Raw genomic sequence first — 16,188 nt, 5'->3', positions numbered from 1 at the left:
TGTGTGTGTGTACATACATATATCTTTTTATCCTTGACAAAGCATAGCTACGTAACTATAGCAACTACACCAGTGCTATAGAACAACTTTGTAAATAAGGTGGAAGAACTTGTGCTTCCTTTTAGCTGTTTGGGTCAGAGGGATATAAGGATGATCTCAGATAGCCACAATTCTTCATTCAATCTTAGGGTTTCACAAATCCTAACTGGTTTTCTAAGTGTACCAACTCATTAGAAAGGGAAAATAGTGAGGAAGTCGGAGGAGGAACTTTTTCAAAATGGATGGTATAAAAAATATTTACTTACAGAATTCAGTGCAATAAGAGATAGGCAGACAAATGTAATAATCAACATGCACATATTTACAAATTGCAATACATGATATACCAATATGAGACCAAAGTATTTTCTGCTCAGTGTGGAGTCAAAAGGATTACATGGCACAATCAGTTTTGTAGCTTAGTTTTTTTGGGGGGAAAAAAAACACTTCAAAGGCATATGCAATCCAATCTTTTAATTGGAACATAGAATTTTTCCTTTACAAGTTCTCGCTCTCAGTATCTTAGAAGAGTTTCTAATCGTCATCTTCTAACATTGCTTTTGAATGACAACTTACACAAAGATATTCACAGAGTCAAGAGACCTGGATGCCATGAGTTCTTCTGGCAGATGATTACTGAAATCTACTTAATTTAATTGACTAAAGGTTTTCCGTTGTTTAGGTCTCTGTCCATCCTTGTATACAGCATATAAAAGATATTAATATGACTCCTAGAGAGCAAGGGGTGCAAATTCTAAAGCACATTACAGAGCAGGACTGGACTACACACAATGAAATCAATGGAAATCACATATTATTGACTGCAGTAGTAACAACCTTCTTTGACAGGGAAAAAAACCACTGTCTATAGGAATGCATGAGTTTGAGAAACCGTACCATGCAGAGATGTATTTATTTGGGTATTTCCTTTCTGACAACCTCTGTCACCCTTTGCTTCACCTATGGAACAAGGAGAATATTGCAAGGTAACAAGCCTAAAACGCAACCCACTGTCATAGAGATTTGTGGGGGGAGGGGGGTTGGGAGTTATGTGTATGTAAATACTCATGGAAGTTATTTATCTATAAGTACTCACGGAAGTTATTTATCAACTTCCTAGAGTTTGGAAATTAAGGAACAAACTGAGTTACTGTAGGCAATATGGTATCTAAAGTGTCATATAAAACAAACACATAGCTCTTTTTTAGTGCAAAGAAATAACAGCAAGTAAGAAATAACACTATAAATCTAACTTTTTTTTTAAAGAAAATGCGTTTATGCATTCATAATATCCATTAAGGGCACTGGGAGACTGGAAACCTGAATACTCAAGGCCAGAAAAAAACATCAAGGCCTTAAATCCACTACTTTTTATGTATACATAATGAAATTGTTAAATGGAGAGAGTGAGGGAAACTCTTCCTTCAACTTTATTTGCAAAGAACAAACAAATGTCACTTTTACAAAATGTAAATTCTTATCCACAATCTTTTACTGTGATCTGAAATAAGGATTCAATAAAATCTTCTCTATGGTATCATAGAAAACCATATATATATACACACACACATATATGTGTGTGTGTATATATATGTGTGTTTATATATATATCATTTTATATATGTATGTATGTATATCTATATCTATATAAATACACATACAGAGAGGAAAAATGAAATTTTGACATAATCACAGAACCAAGTGGCCAGCACTGTAATATTTAAAATCTACCAAAAAACTGTCCTGGCAGCAAAATGAATAACCTACTGACCAATAAAATAAGCTCTAAATTGCTCTAAACTAATCAACTATACTTTATAGATTAATGCACAAAGGGTTATTATACTAAGTCACAGGTCTGGATAGAATCTCAATAGAACATTATTTCATGATTTTGTCTCTTGGGAAAAAAAAATTACTAAACAATTCTACTTTTCAGAAACCACCACTTCAACAGAAGAATAACTTGATACTGTACCAGAGGTTAATCACAAAACTGAATTTTAAATATGGATCTAAACTTTTCAAAAATTGCTTAGAAGTATTAAAGGACAGGAATCATGATTATGATTTTCCTTCTCCCCATCTCTTTATCTATAGGATTCTCAAGAAAAAATAGTTTTGGTTTGTTTTTAATTAGTAATATAAGCATCCAAAGATACTTATAGTGCAAAGATACTGTTCTATATAAACTTCTATATGGCCTTTCAAAAGAAGTATGGATGAGCACCGGTCTTATCCATGTAATTATAGTAAATAGATAAAATACGGTTAATGAAAGTTCATAGAATACTCCATTAGTTAATCTAGTCATATACTAGAGCTTTATTTTAAAAACAAAATACAAAAATAATAATACTGTTGTAATTATCAGATACCAAGTAACCTATAATGTACTTCTATTATCTTCGAGGAAGCTGAATTACAAAGAATGAAATCAAAGTTCATGTATTTTTCTACTGGAAATGATGTACTGAAATTTGATTAACTTTTTCATTCCTCTCTATCTATGAAACAGTAAGGTGGTAGTAGTTTTACGACAGCCAACAAACTAGCAAGACAGAGAAGAATGTAAGTAAAATGTAAGAATCAGTTTATCATCTAAAAAGTCTGCCAAACCAAATATCAAGAGATCTAAACTTCTGATTAAGACCATCATATAAGTACAAGTTATTATCAATGAAGTAACTCTAAATTGAAAAATCAAACATATCTTTACATTTTCTAAAACCAGCTGAAAAATATTTTTAAAAAAATATCACATCTATCTTAAATTCATTGGATATTCAAATGTGGGATTTGGAAATCCCATAATATAGCTGGAGAATGAAATGAGCTTATTAGACAAACTAATTCAACCGAGAGGAAAGCAGGGAAGAAGGTGGCATTTAAATGTGTGAAATCTGTAACTGGAAATGAAGTTTCACTGTTTGGAAGTCTACAAGCATTTTGGAAGTGTTTGAATCCAAGAACACTTGCATTTCAGTAACAAGAGGACATGATAAAGGAGAAAATGTCCTGGGAAAGACCTTAGTGCAGTTTATAATAGTAAATCCTACAGACAAGGCATTGAGTTGAGGTGGTGGTTCCAAAGAAGCCTTGGGAAACTGAAATCTCTGCTTAACATGTTTTTACTATGCTCTGAAGTAAGAACTCAATAAAATTCTTTACTTAACAATGCACAAATCTAAAATTGCAAAAGAAGATGAAATGTTTAAATAGTTAAAGCTCTAAATGATCAGGCTACTAATTGACCAGAACTTTGTCAAGATAAAAAATGATTTCTCATGGGGTAGATAAGTCACATGCTCTAAGCAACTCAGCACAACTGATCTGAAAAAACATCATGACCTAAGAAGCACGTTGTTTTCCTTCCCCAGTTTTGACACCTCATGGTACCACTGCAGGTTACACGTATTAACATTAAGCAGAGGAATGTACTCAGATCAAAAGGACCACAAAGCAGGGCATGTTGACAGAAGGCAAACAACAGGCAGGCCGAGCTGCTCTATCTGAACACAGCAATCACTATACATAGCCCAGATTCTCCATCTCATTCCTGTACCGCTGTTCAGACACCTTGCTTTTATGTTGCTTGCTCTCTAAATGCTGCCGGAATTCCATCTCTTCGCCAGCCCCAACATTACACATTGAGCAGTAAAACTGGCCACTTGGAGTAACGCACATGGCCAGATCACGCGGAATTCTCTGCCGAGAGCGGCGATTGAAATACGGACCTGCTAAAGCAAGAGACAAAGGTAATGTGTTCACTTCAAAATATTCACTAAGTGAATGACGATGGTCTGATCAATTTTCAGTGTAATTTGCATTTCTAAATTAAAATTATGAAATTCACAGATTATTAGCTTTAAATGAAAGTGACGTTAATGGGTTTTTTAAATTACAATTTTATACACATTTAATCTAAAAGCTAAACTGATTCCTCCAACTATTGTCAGAAAGGTTACTGTAAAGCTAAACCCAAATTCTAAATGACAATGGCTCTGAAAAGTGAATACAAATTTAACAAATAATTTAATTTCCAAGCATTATATGAAAAGTTTTATAATTATGCTAACTCTTTAATCTGAAAATTCTATTTCTAAGAATTATCCTAAGAAAATATTAAGAATTTTTGCATAGAGATTTATAAACAAACACATTTATTTCATCACTATTTATAAAAGCTTTGGGGTAGGGGGTGGATGTGAGGAAAGGAGAGATCCAAAAATACAATTTGAAAAATTATGGAAATGACTGCAATGGAAAACCATGCAGTCACTAAAAATAATGAAAACTCTTTAATTACATGAAAATATGTTTATAATATACTATTAAGCGAAACAAAAATATCACAAAGTTTAATCACATTTCTATTTTAAGGAAGTAATACATAAAGATTGAAATGACATATACAAAAATGATGGTAAAATTATTGATAATTTTATTTCCTTCTTTTTACATAACTGACTTAAGTTGTACTAAGCTTTTTAATTTAAGGCTTTTCTCAAAATATTACTTTCATTGCATCCTACAAATTTGATATATTTTTATTACAATTTGATTCTAAGAATTTTTAATATCCAATATGATTTCTTCTTTGACCCATGAGTTATTTAGACGTGTTTTTAAATTTCCAAATAAAAGAAAATTTTGTGTTTTTTACATTTTTGTTATTGACCACTCATTTAATTGTACTCTGGTCAGAAAACAATCTAAACTGCCTTCTGTCCTAAAGTTTATTTTATCTAATATTGATACAGATATCTCAGCTTCCTTCATTTCAGCTAATTTTTTTGTAATCTAATCTTATATTCCTTTTCCTTTAACTGGAACATTAGTAAACTTACATTCATCATAATTACTAATATATGTTTAGACTTTTATTTTTTAAAAAGCACATATTACATTGTGCTTTCTATATTCCTTTTCTTCTATGCTTCTCTTACCTTTCCAATTAACATTAATTTTTACTGTTCACATGAATGACCTGTGCTTGTATGTGTATTCATTGGAGCTGGGGGTAGGGAGAGGATGAGGGACTTCTCAGTCCTATTTTCCCTACTGAAAATAATCAAAATATGTAGAAAACATTCCTATAAACTAGTACTTGTAAACTAAATGTAGTCTAGATCAGAATCACTGAGGAAGCATTTTCAAAGCACACATATGTCTGAGTCCTACTCCAAATTTACTAATTGAAAATCTCTAAGTCATAGTGCAGGCATGTGCATTTTGTAAAAAACTCCCCAAGTAATTCTAATTCACTATCCTGGTTAAACACCATTGCTATAATATTTTTCATTCTCCCCAGTAAATGGAGATTTAACATGGTGCAACTTTAAACCAAATAACCCATTTTTATAATGCATTTTACATTTCTCAGATGGCAAACACCAGAAGAAATATAAAGGGACCATGGTAAGAGACCTTAAAACATACACTATAGTTTAAAATCAAAATAAATAATATCCTAAATAGTAAATAAATAAATAAATAATAAATAAATCAGACCTGAAATAAGCACCAGTTTGAAAAGACCAAACAAAACAATAGCTAACTTCAAATTCTCAGGGCTATCTATTACCATTAAAAGAAAGAAAAATAAAGGAAACCATTTGCAGAATGTAGCCAAGGTATGTGGAAATCCACAGGATACCTGAATTATTCTGCACTGTATACATATTTCTCCTATTAGGCATCATCTTATATTCATTCCCTTCTTTCCGGGTCCGCCGTTGACCGGACTCTGAGGATTCCCTGGAGAAAAGAAATTATTCAAGAGTGAGACTTCTAAACAGGGGTCCCTTTCAACTCTTTCTCTCTGAAGACAGACAGTCTCACAAAACACTGTGACCTCAGAGAAAACGGCAATACCTACGAGAACGAGTTACTCTGAGCTTCCGCCAGCCGCAGTCTCTTGGCGTGATTCTTCCCTTGATAGTGAGCCTGAGCCACGGCCGGAGAACTAAAGGAGGCATCACAGAGCTTACAGTAATCGTTCTCTGTGGCCAGGATCACTCGGCCTCCCGGCTTAAAGTGGCCCACCTGACGTCAAAGACACAAGAAACAAGGTTAAAAAAGCTCTGGATCTTACTCCCTCCTTCTCTTCAAAGTTCCTTTTAAGAGTTGAATAGGAACCAAAAGTTATGGCATGACCACAAACACTCAGCTTTATAAGGAAAGGAAATAATTCATTCGATAGAAAAAAAGGTTACAAGACACCTAATCACGGTTTTGCATGATAATCACCAAAGTACCTCTGATCAATGGCTCATTGTTATTTCCATTGATGAATTTTTTTTAAAAAAAAGTTTAAAAACCCAGCATGGAAGATTTAGGGTAGTATAGTTAAGGCCTAAAAAAAATCACATTACCAGAAAAGGTAGTCTGCTCAGACTCCATCAACAAGTATTTACTGAATGCCTACTGTTTATAGGGCTCGCTACTTAATGCAGAAGCTATATGCAGACATGTACTGAAAAATGAGGCCCTGCCCTCAAAGAGTCTACAAATTAGCTACAGATATGATATAATTAGGGAAAAATAATCGAAGATCCAGACAATTGTACTCAGGTTAGGAAATAATGAGTTACAGGAAATCTAACATAGTGCCTAGAAGATAGTATGTACTCAAAAATTATTGTGGTTTAACAAAAAAATGACATACTAGATTTTGTCTGGAGGACAATACCTATACAAGAATCTGAAAAGCATAACTTATCAGGACCAGCTGAAGGAAATAACACTGTTTCACCTAGAAAGAAAGATTTTTCTGAGGACAGGATAGCTGTCTTCAAAAATCACCAAGGGCTATGCAATGAAAGCAGGTGAAGGCTATTTGCCCGTCTTGGTCCCCAAGACGCAGCCGCCATTCTGTTCTAGAGCAGCCTTGAGGAATCAGGAATGTGACAATGACACCACCTGAAGGTCTCTCTGAGAATTTTCCTTTCCTCTGATTCTGTTTTTAACGTATCTCATTTACCCCCAAGAATTCATGAGGATGGAGGAATAGCTGGTATTGCTATCTGTAAGTACTGGAACACCGACATTCAGAAAAGTAAAATTATCCCTTGGTGGTTAGCAGCAGAGGTCTAAAGTCCAAAAATGATTCTTGCACCGCCACTTTACAAAACTTGTAACTCCGTGGACAAGTTACTTAGCTCACCTGAACTTCTAATAAACTTCTAGGTGAGACTTGTGTTGCTGGCCCCATGGGTTACACTTTGAGTCCTAAGAGGTGAAAGTGGTACCTGTAAGTTATTGCAAGCATGACATGAAGTCAGGGTCCAGGACGAGAAGGAGGCAAGGCAGGCACTTGCCACCGGCATAAAATTGAAGAGAGTACCAAAACAACTCAGCAATCAAGATAAATAACATTTCAATGGAATATTTTTTTTAATTAAATTTATTGGGGTGACAACTGTTAGTAAATTTACATAGATTTCAGGTGTACAATTCTGTATTACATCGTCTATAAATCCCATTGTGTGCTCACCACCCAGAGTCAGTTCTCCTTCCATCACCATATATTTGATCCCCTTTACCCTCATCACCCACCCCCCACCCCCTTACCCTCTGGTAACCACTAAATTATTGTCTGTGTCTATGAGTTTTTGTTTCTCTCAATGGAATATTTTTACAAATCAAACCTAATGCAAAAAAAAAAAATCAATGAGGAACACAATTTCAAAATTTTAAATAAAGACAAGACCTGTAACAGTGCCATGCCAACCCACATTGTCAGCTGAGGCGAAAAGAAAATCAGGAACACTTATCCTGTCTTCGAGTTTTTGACCTTTTATTAACTATTGATTTTATCTTTTTACATTAATTTCGAATTTTTAAAATATTTATTTTGACGACTGAGTTTTTTGTCTCTCCATTAAACTTTGTACTCAAGTCGAGTGCACCCTCGTCCCAACCCTGAATGAAATAAGGCATGGAAAGTGCTTAGCACAGTGCTTGGCACAGTAAGCACTCCATCAGTTATTATGACTGCTGTACTGTTCCATGGACAAATAATAGTTCAGAGACAGATTAAGGAGTAGAACCCATATTTCAAAGTCATAAAGTACAGGAATATCTTGCATGAAAGACGTGCTGTATCTTCCAAAGAGTGAAAGGAACTCTGCTCTCAACCGGAAGGAGTTTGCATGGGCTCGCTGCACAGAGGTTAAAAAAAATCAATTGGTTGAAGTTGTGGGGGGGGGGGAAATGGGGGGGTAGGTGGACGGGGTAGGCAATCTCAAGAGACTGATCTTGCTGGAAGTTATCAACTGCAAAGATAAATGTTCTAAAATCCCTCTCTACTCAGGGTTAGTTGGTTTTTATTCTAGCTTAACCTAGACCTGAAGGTCTAGGTTAACTCAGAATTTTGAGAAATGCATAGAGAAAAGACTCATGAAACCGTATTTGTTTGCATCACAACCAAAGCCAATGAGCAATCTCCACGCTCATGGATGTGGGCATGCATTGAACCCAGCACTACAGTTCAGAGTTAAAAGTGCCAACTGGGACATTTCAAGACTTTCTGCCCACCTGGGCCTTGAAGGGCACTCTCACAAAGGTCATCCGTGACCATGTGTGTACAGGACTGCTGCCCCCGTGACGCGTGTCTCACCTGCGCAGGGACCGGGGCAGCCGGAGTAGCCACAGGTTCCACCGCATTGCTCATTCTGGCCGGAGGAGGACAGCTGTTGGCTGCATAGTAATTTCGGAGTTTCTTACCATGATTTTTACCCTAGAAGTAAGATGAAATGGGTAATCACCATGGAGAAAATATGTCGAGTTAATATACTTATTAAAAAAAATAGAAAAAAGAAAAAAAAAAAGCACTACATTTTATTCTTTCAGGTATATGCAATACTGGGGTAAACAGACCACCAGCTAGATCTGATTACTTGATTTTAAAGAGACTGTACTATGCAGTACTAACAGAAGGATTATATTTATCCGGGAAAGACAAGGGAACAAAGCCAAAAGAATTAATTTCCTACATATTTCTGGAAAAGTATCACATTTTTCCAGTGATCTGTGTCCTCCCCCAACTTGTTGCCATTCATATGCCACTGCCTAAATATGAATCTCATAGACACTCTGATCTAATCTACAATGGATAATCCAATTATTTTTACACACCAAAAAAATAGCACTTACAGAGTATCTTCTTACTCTGTGCATTAGCTCATTTGCTGCTCACAAAAATCCTATAAGAGGGATTTGTTAAGATTATCCACATATGACAGCTGAGGAAGTGTGACCTAGAGATGGGGGGGGGGGTTGGTACTGGCTGCCAGCACCTTGAGGGAGGCTGAGCAGTGGAGCCAGAGCCTGAGGCGGGCCTCCCGAGTCTGAGGCAAGGCCATTTCACACAGCATGATGGCTTCAGGACGCACTGCAAATCTCTGTTAAAATGGATTTGCCTCTCTTCTTGTGTTTTCTTTTAAGTCGTTATTTACATGACTATCCTCCTTGAACTAATACAAATTGGTGGGAAGGGTCCATGGTCTAAAAGCATTCTAAATGAGGGTAAAACAGTATATTATTCCTTAAACTGCACTGTAAAATTCAAACCCGTAGGCAAACATTTATTCACCATCTACCACGTAGATGGGAAGCCCTAAAAATAAATACGACTGGCACAGGCTTTACAGGAGAGAGAAACATAAGCAGTTAATTAAAGTAATGAGGTAAGTCCCGCCTTCTGACCACTGGAATGCCCTAAAGGTACTCTCACCAAGGTCACAGTGACCTCCAGGTAGTCAAATCCAGCAGTCGGTCACAGTCACGTCTGTGCCTTCATCACAGTCTGACTTTAAGCAACATGACACAATTGATACTCCCTTCCTTCTATTGTCTTCCATGACTCCCTCTTACACCCCTACCTCTCATTCTCTAAAGGCTGTGGTGTCCAAAGCTCTACCCTCAGCTCTATTCTCTGTCCATCTACACTCAGACTCTGAGTTATTTTAGCCAGTCTCATAGCTTTAAAATATAATCAATAAGTTGGTGACTCCCCAAATTATCTATGTCCGACCTGTCAGGGATAGACTGAACATTTGTGTCCTGCCAAAAATCATACGCTGCAATCTAATCCTAATATGATGGTCTTAGGAGGTGAGGCCTTTAGGAGGTAATGAGGTCTTGAGGGTGGAGCCTAATTAGGGCCCTTTTATGAAGAGGCTAGAAGTCCGTACCCCTCACTCCTTTTCCACCATGTGACAATACGCGAGGAAGTAGCTGTCTGCAATCTGGAAGAGAGTCCTCAGCAGAACCGAACCACGCACCGTGATATCAGACTTCCAGCCTCCAGAACTTGGAGAAACAAGTATTCATTGTTTGAGGCACCCAGTCTCTGGTAATTTGTTACAACGGGGCAATCTATCCAACTGTATTCCTGCCACTCACACTTTGCAGTCTTAAGAGACATATCCAACTGGAAATATCTAAAACGTAACTCTTGATTCCTCCCCCACAGAAGTTTCTCATCATGGCCACCACCACTAGTCATCCACACGTCAGTAAATGACACCCGGTTACTCAAGAAAAGCCAAGGAGTCCTTTTCTTGATTCCAACCCCTCCTTAAAACCAACACACCTAATCCATCAGCACATCCTGTAAGCCTACCTCCAAAACGCATCCTAAGTCATTCTACTTCTTTCCATGGACATTACAAACATCACAGTAATCTAAGCCACCAACATTTTCCACTTACAGCAACAGCTCCTAACCGGTCTCTGCTCTCACTCATGTCTTATACTTCTCCTCATATCAGCCAGAGTGAGAATTCTAGACATAAATCAGACCATATCATTCTCTCAAGTAAAATCTTCCAATGCTTTCTCACAGATTTAAAATCAACAAATCTTTCCTATAAGGCCCTACTTGACTTGGTCCTGCCCACTTCTCGGATTTTATTTCATGTATTTCCCCTGCTCATTAGGCTCCTGCCTCACTGGCCTTTCCGTTCCTTAAACATGCCAAACTCACTCCAGCTCACTTTGTACTTGCTGCTGTTTCTGGCTAGAATATTCTTTCAGATGGCTGCAAGAGAGTTTCTTCTTAACTTACAGGTCTCAACTCAAACAGCACCCATGCAATCTGAAGTGTCATGCCCATCTCCACCTACTCGTCCCACACACGTTCTCCACCATAACTACATTGTGTGACTTTACTTTTTATCTCGTTACCACTTATCACTATTGAAAATATTATTTGGTTACCTGTTTCTTTCTCTTTCCTACCCTCTGGAAGATAGACTCTTTGAAAAGAAGAACCTTGCTGGTCTTGTTTACTGTTCTATCCCCAACGTTTGGAACAGTTTCTAGCATATAGCAGGCCATCAATAAATATTTGTTGGATAAATGAATTGAGTGGTATAATGGAGATAGATAAACTGCTAGAATACCAAGGAGGAATTTCTTACTTCTGCCTGAATGTGTCATGGAAGGCTGCCCTGAAAAGGGGACATTTTTGAGTCATCTTTTAAAATGAGCAAAAGTGTTCCAGGCAGTTAAGGAGCCAGGGGAAAGAAAACTGGGGACAGAGCAAACAGTCTGCGCAAAGGCCCAGCCTGCGGGAGAGATGGTCTTCAGGATCCTTTGGAGAAGAGGGAGGAGGTGAGACACGCGGGGGCTAATCCTTAATGGTTTTGTCCATGCCCCAGAACTTGGACTTTAGAGGCAGCAGGCGGCCTCTGGAGGCCTTGAAGCAGAGCAGTGGGATGACTGGCTTGTATTCGCTAAAGATCAGAATGGGGCTAAATTAGAGTAAATCAAAGCTAGCAGTTGGGACTATAGAGAAAAAAGCCAAAGACAAAACCTAAGACACTAAAATATAGACTGTAGTAGAGAACGAGGATCCAGAAAATTAGATAGAGAATGCCTGGCATACGAAGGAATAGGAAAACCAGACAAGTATAGTATCCCGGAAGCCTAAACCAAGTTGTTTCAAAAGAAGGGTCCAGTTAGATACATTATAACTCAGAAACCGTACTTTTAGGCATTACCAAACAGAAACTCATCTAAGGAGATACCTATAAGAATGTTCCTAAAAGGATTGTAACAGCTGAAAAGTGGAAACAACTTAAGTGTCCATTTAGAAGATAATGGATAAATTGTAGTCAGTCATACAATGGAACACTATTTACAGTAGTGAAAACAAACAGCCTAGGATCATGCATGGCAACAGGAATGATTCTCATAACAAAATGTTGAATAAAAAGCACGAGTTGCAGAAGATATTTAAGAATAATCGCTTGAATATGGAGGTTTAAAACATGAGAAACCACTACATATTATATAAGAAAACATATGTAGCAAAAGTACAAAACAAATATGGGAAAAATAAATACCAATTCACTATAGTGCCTACATCTGGGAGCATAGGAAGGGATACAATTGGGAAGGGAGACAGGAGGCTTCAACTGAATTGATAATTTTCACTCTTAAAAACTAGATGGCAACTACACATGCTCATTATATTATGTTCAGTACTCTTAGGTTTGAAGGATTTCGTAATAATGTAAAACAACAATAACAAAAAAGGGAGTGGTTTACCAGGTCAAGTGCTACTGTGGGGTGAGGACACAGAAGTAATGGTTGGATTGTAAAAGATAAAGGTTAAGAGTAACTTTGGTAAGAACCATTTCAGTGGAGTAGGGAAGATGACAGGTATGTGGAGCGGCTTAAGGAGAGAATGAGAGATGTGACAATGGAGACTATTAGTATAGGCAACTTTTTAGAAAAGTTCGATGACAAGGAGAAGAGAAACAGGGTATAGAGCTAGAGGGGGAAATGGGTCAGTGAAAGATTTGTTTCAAGATGGGTTTTACTTAGCCGACTTTGCATGACTACAGGAAGAAGTCAGAAAAAAAAAAGAACAGAGGATACAGAAGCTACAGCATGGCTCCAGGAGCACAGTCCACGGAAGAGGGGTACACAGTACTATGGGAGGGGTCCACGTTAGATAATAGCAGGGATTTTATTTTCAAAGCAGTATCCACAGGAGTATTCAAACAGATATTGCATCCATCACATAATGGTAATAATGACAACTAACAATGTTCGAGCACTATGTGACTGACAGTGTTCTAAACAATTCATAAATAGTATCTCATTTAAGCTTCCTGAAATCTCTCTCAAGTAGGTATAATTATTATTTCCATTTCACTATGAGGAAACTAAGCTCGGAGGGTTAAAAACTTGCCCAAGAGCTTCCAGAGAGTTGGGTAGAAGCTGCCAATATTTGTATCTCCCCATATATCCCCTACAAACAATACAGAACAATAAGAAAAACAAGTAAAACTACATACACATCATGCCTTCCACAGAACTAGACACCACAGAATGTCCAGACTTCAAAAGAAGTGTAGGTGAAAAACACAAAATATCAAACCCCACTGAGCAATCACTCATGCTCCTGCCATAATCCTTCACAGTAAACAAGAGTGGTCTCACAAAAACTGTCGGAAAGAGAGAAGAGGAGGCTAGCAGAAGACCTAAAACTACCTTATAATCACCACCAGAAGAAGGAAGCCTCCTAGGTTTCCTAAACTAAAGCATTATCCAATCACTGACTGCTGGAAAGGGGCTCGAATGTACACACAGTCTGAAGTGGTTGTCTTCAAAGTGGCCTCTGGAGGATAAAAGGGCAAAAAAGGAGAGGCATCCTTTGGCAACTAGGAGGTCGAAGGGGAACAAGAAGCAAAACAGGAAAAGCTAGTGTCGCGCAAGACCAAGGAAAAAAAAGAACAGAAGACATACAAAACCCTCCCCTAACCATTAAAAAAAAAAAATTAAAAAACTGGACTTTACTGCATTGATGGAAGAAGAAAAACTTTCCAATGAATTAAGAATCTCATAAGCTACCCAAAATCCACAAAATGAATAGATGAAAATTAATCAAGTCTATACGAAGTTACTACCAAAACAATCAACACATCTCAGCAAATGAACGCACCTCTCCCCAATAACAACAAAAAACAAAACCAAAAAAACCCGACATGAAATAGAAGAAAACCCTCCAAATTGAATTAAATATATTCAAACAAGAATTTGGTATTGTAAAAAACACCTTGAATCAGGAATTCAAAATGTACCCCCATAAATGGGCAAACCACAGTGAGAAATGAAAAGAGCAATTAAACTCAGGGCAAAAACAGAATCTTGTCAAAAATGAGGAGTAAGTACAAGTGCCAAAGGATAATAGACTCAAATGAAAATGTAATAAGACACATAGGAGAAAAGTAATCAAGAAAATAAAAGCGATATAAGGAAAAATTTTAAAGGGTCAGAGAGGAAACAATGGAAATGGAAGACAAGTAAAGAAGGAATAACAATGTAAAACTGGAAACGACACAGAACTAATATTTGAAACTATAATTGTCCAAAACTGCTTAAAACTGGCCAAAAGTAAATGAAGACCTGAATCTAAATATTGAAAAGGCATACCAGATACCTGAGAAAATTAACCCAGAACAACCAAATCTAGGGTATGTCTTTTTAAAGCTTTAAGACCTCAAAGAAAAGTATTTAAGTTCTCCAGGCAAAAAAGATCAAATAACTTACAAAGGCAAAAGAATCAGAATGGCATCTATAATATGCAAAACAAAGCAATAATGGAGAGGCATTTTTTAAAAACTTAATGAAAGTGTGAAGCAAGGATTTTATGTCTAGTCAACTATCCCTGTATCAAGTGTCAAGACTATAGAAAAACATTTTAAACATGAAGACCTTAAGAATTCTGTACTCATAAGTGTTTCTTGAGGGATCTATTGGAGCTTGATTTAACCAAGAAATGACTGGGAAAACGTCAGCAAAAGGACTGATGATATATATACATATATATATACACACACACACATATTTTGGTAATCTATAATTTTATATATGTGTGTGTGTATATATATACATGAAGGGTGCCAAAAAAATGTATACAAGTGAACACTTTGGTCAGCGTTGCTCAAGCAGTAGTTCGCCATAATCAGAAGTGTCTAGACGCTGATGGTAACCTCTTTGAGCACCTCTTGTAATTATAGAAGTTAAACATGACTTGTATTCATTTTTTGCTATCGGTATATACTGAGTATTACAATTTTAATAGTTTGTTCATTTCTTAAAATGTGTATACTTTATTTGACACCCTCTGTACATAAAATTATAGATCAATGAACAAATAAAACGTGGAGATGAGGATGAAAGATTAACATTCAAATATTATATGCTATAACCCAAGGAAATAATGCAACAAAAAATGAGAAAAAAAGGAAAGAGGAAAGTAGAAAAAGCTCATTGATTTTGCAATAGACAATAGCTGGGATACCATTAAAAACTGACAAACCATATAGTAAAATATTAAATAACCAAACAGGGAAGTAAACTCATGTAAATATGCATAAATAACAGGGGAATAAAAATGGATGGCAAAGGACAGTGGGGCGTGACACTGCTTTGAATATACAGTTCTGTATCGGTCTGACTTTTAGGACTATATTAACATTTCACAGACTTTAGAAAAAAGAACCAAAGCCAATAAGGACTGGGGCGGACCCAAAATGAAATACAAAGAGAAACAAACAAACCTAACTGTATGAAAAAATAACATAACCACATAACCACAATGAAGAGAGAAATGAGAAAAAACTATTCATATGTTCACATAGTTTCAAAGCATCAACCCCATGATATTTATTACACACACACACACACACACACACACACACACACACACGTAACTTTACAAAAGAGAAACCTGGCAGGCAGCACCTCTGTAATCTAAGTAACTTTGTAAAACAGTAAATATTTTGACTATATACTGCAATGCTAAAGACAAAAGAAACAATACACAAATATTATCCTCTGGTTAGTAGGTTTGTTTTTCACAGAGATATAGATTATAAATCCCTAAACTACTTTATGTGGAGAGACACAGTGAGAGTGTGTGTGTTTTGTAGATAAAGCCTAGGTTTCTCACTATTAAAGAATGGAGCTAAACATGAAGAAAAGATAGAAGCAAGCTAGAATGAACGCTATCTTGGCGTCTCAAAATTGGAAGAAGAGCCTGAATTCAGTTTTCAGTATATGTACATGTACATGTATATGTATACGTAAATGTGTATGTGTATATATGTACATATACATACGAGT

At 36.6% G+C, this 16,188-nt stretch overlaps 1 protein-coding gene across 2 annotated transcripts in view; it reads right to left on the bottom strand.

Annotated features, from left to right (window-relative positions):
- Positions 1-499: 499 nt before the first annotated feature.
- The window catches only part of ZMAT3 (zinc finger matrin-type 3), a 31,386-nt gene continuing 15,697 nt past the window's right edge, over positions 500-16,188 (bottom strand). Inside the window, exons 3-6 of one of the 2 annotated variants that reach the window (XM_081029589.1) lie at positions 8,663-8,782; positions 5,921-6,087; positions 5,699-5,799; positions 500-3,776 (exon numbers count right to left, since the gene is read on the bottom strand). In XM_081029589.1, the coding sequence (XP_080885715.1) occupies positions 3,568-3,776; positions 5,699-5,799; positions 5,921-6,087; positions 8,663-8,782 (597 nt within the window). In that variant the 3' untranslated portion in view covers positions 500-3,567. Of the gene's footprint in view, positions 3,780-5,698; positions 5,800-5,920; positions 6,088-8,662; positions 8,783-16,188 lie in introns of both variants that reach the window. The other variant, XM_081029588.1, reaches the window with a different exon arrangement.

The sequence above is a fragment of the Rhinolophus hipposideros genome, assembly GCF_964194185.1.
Source record: "Rhinolophus hipposideros genome assembly, chromosome: 2".
Taxonomy (NCBI): Eukaryota; Metazoa; Chordata; class Mammalia; order Chiroptera; family Rhinolophidae; genus Rhinolophus; species Rhinolophus hipposideros.
This window is presented reverse-complemented; position numbering and strand designations above follow the sequence as displayed.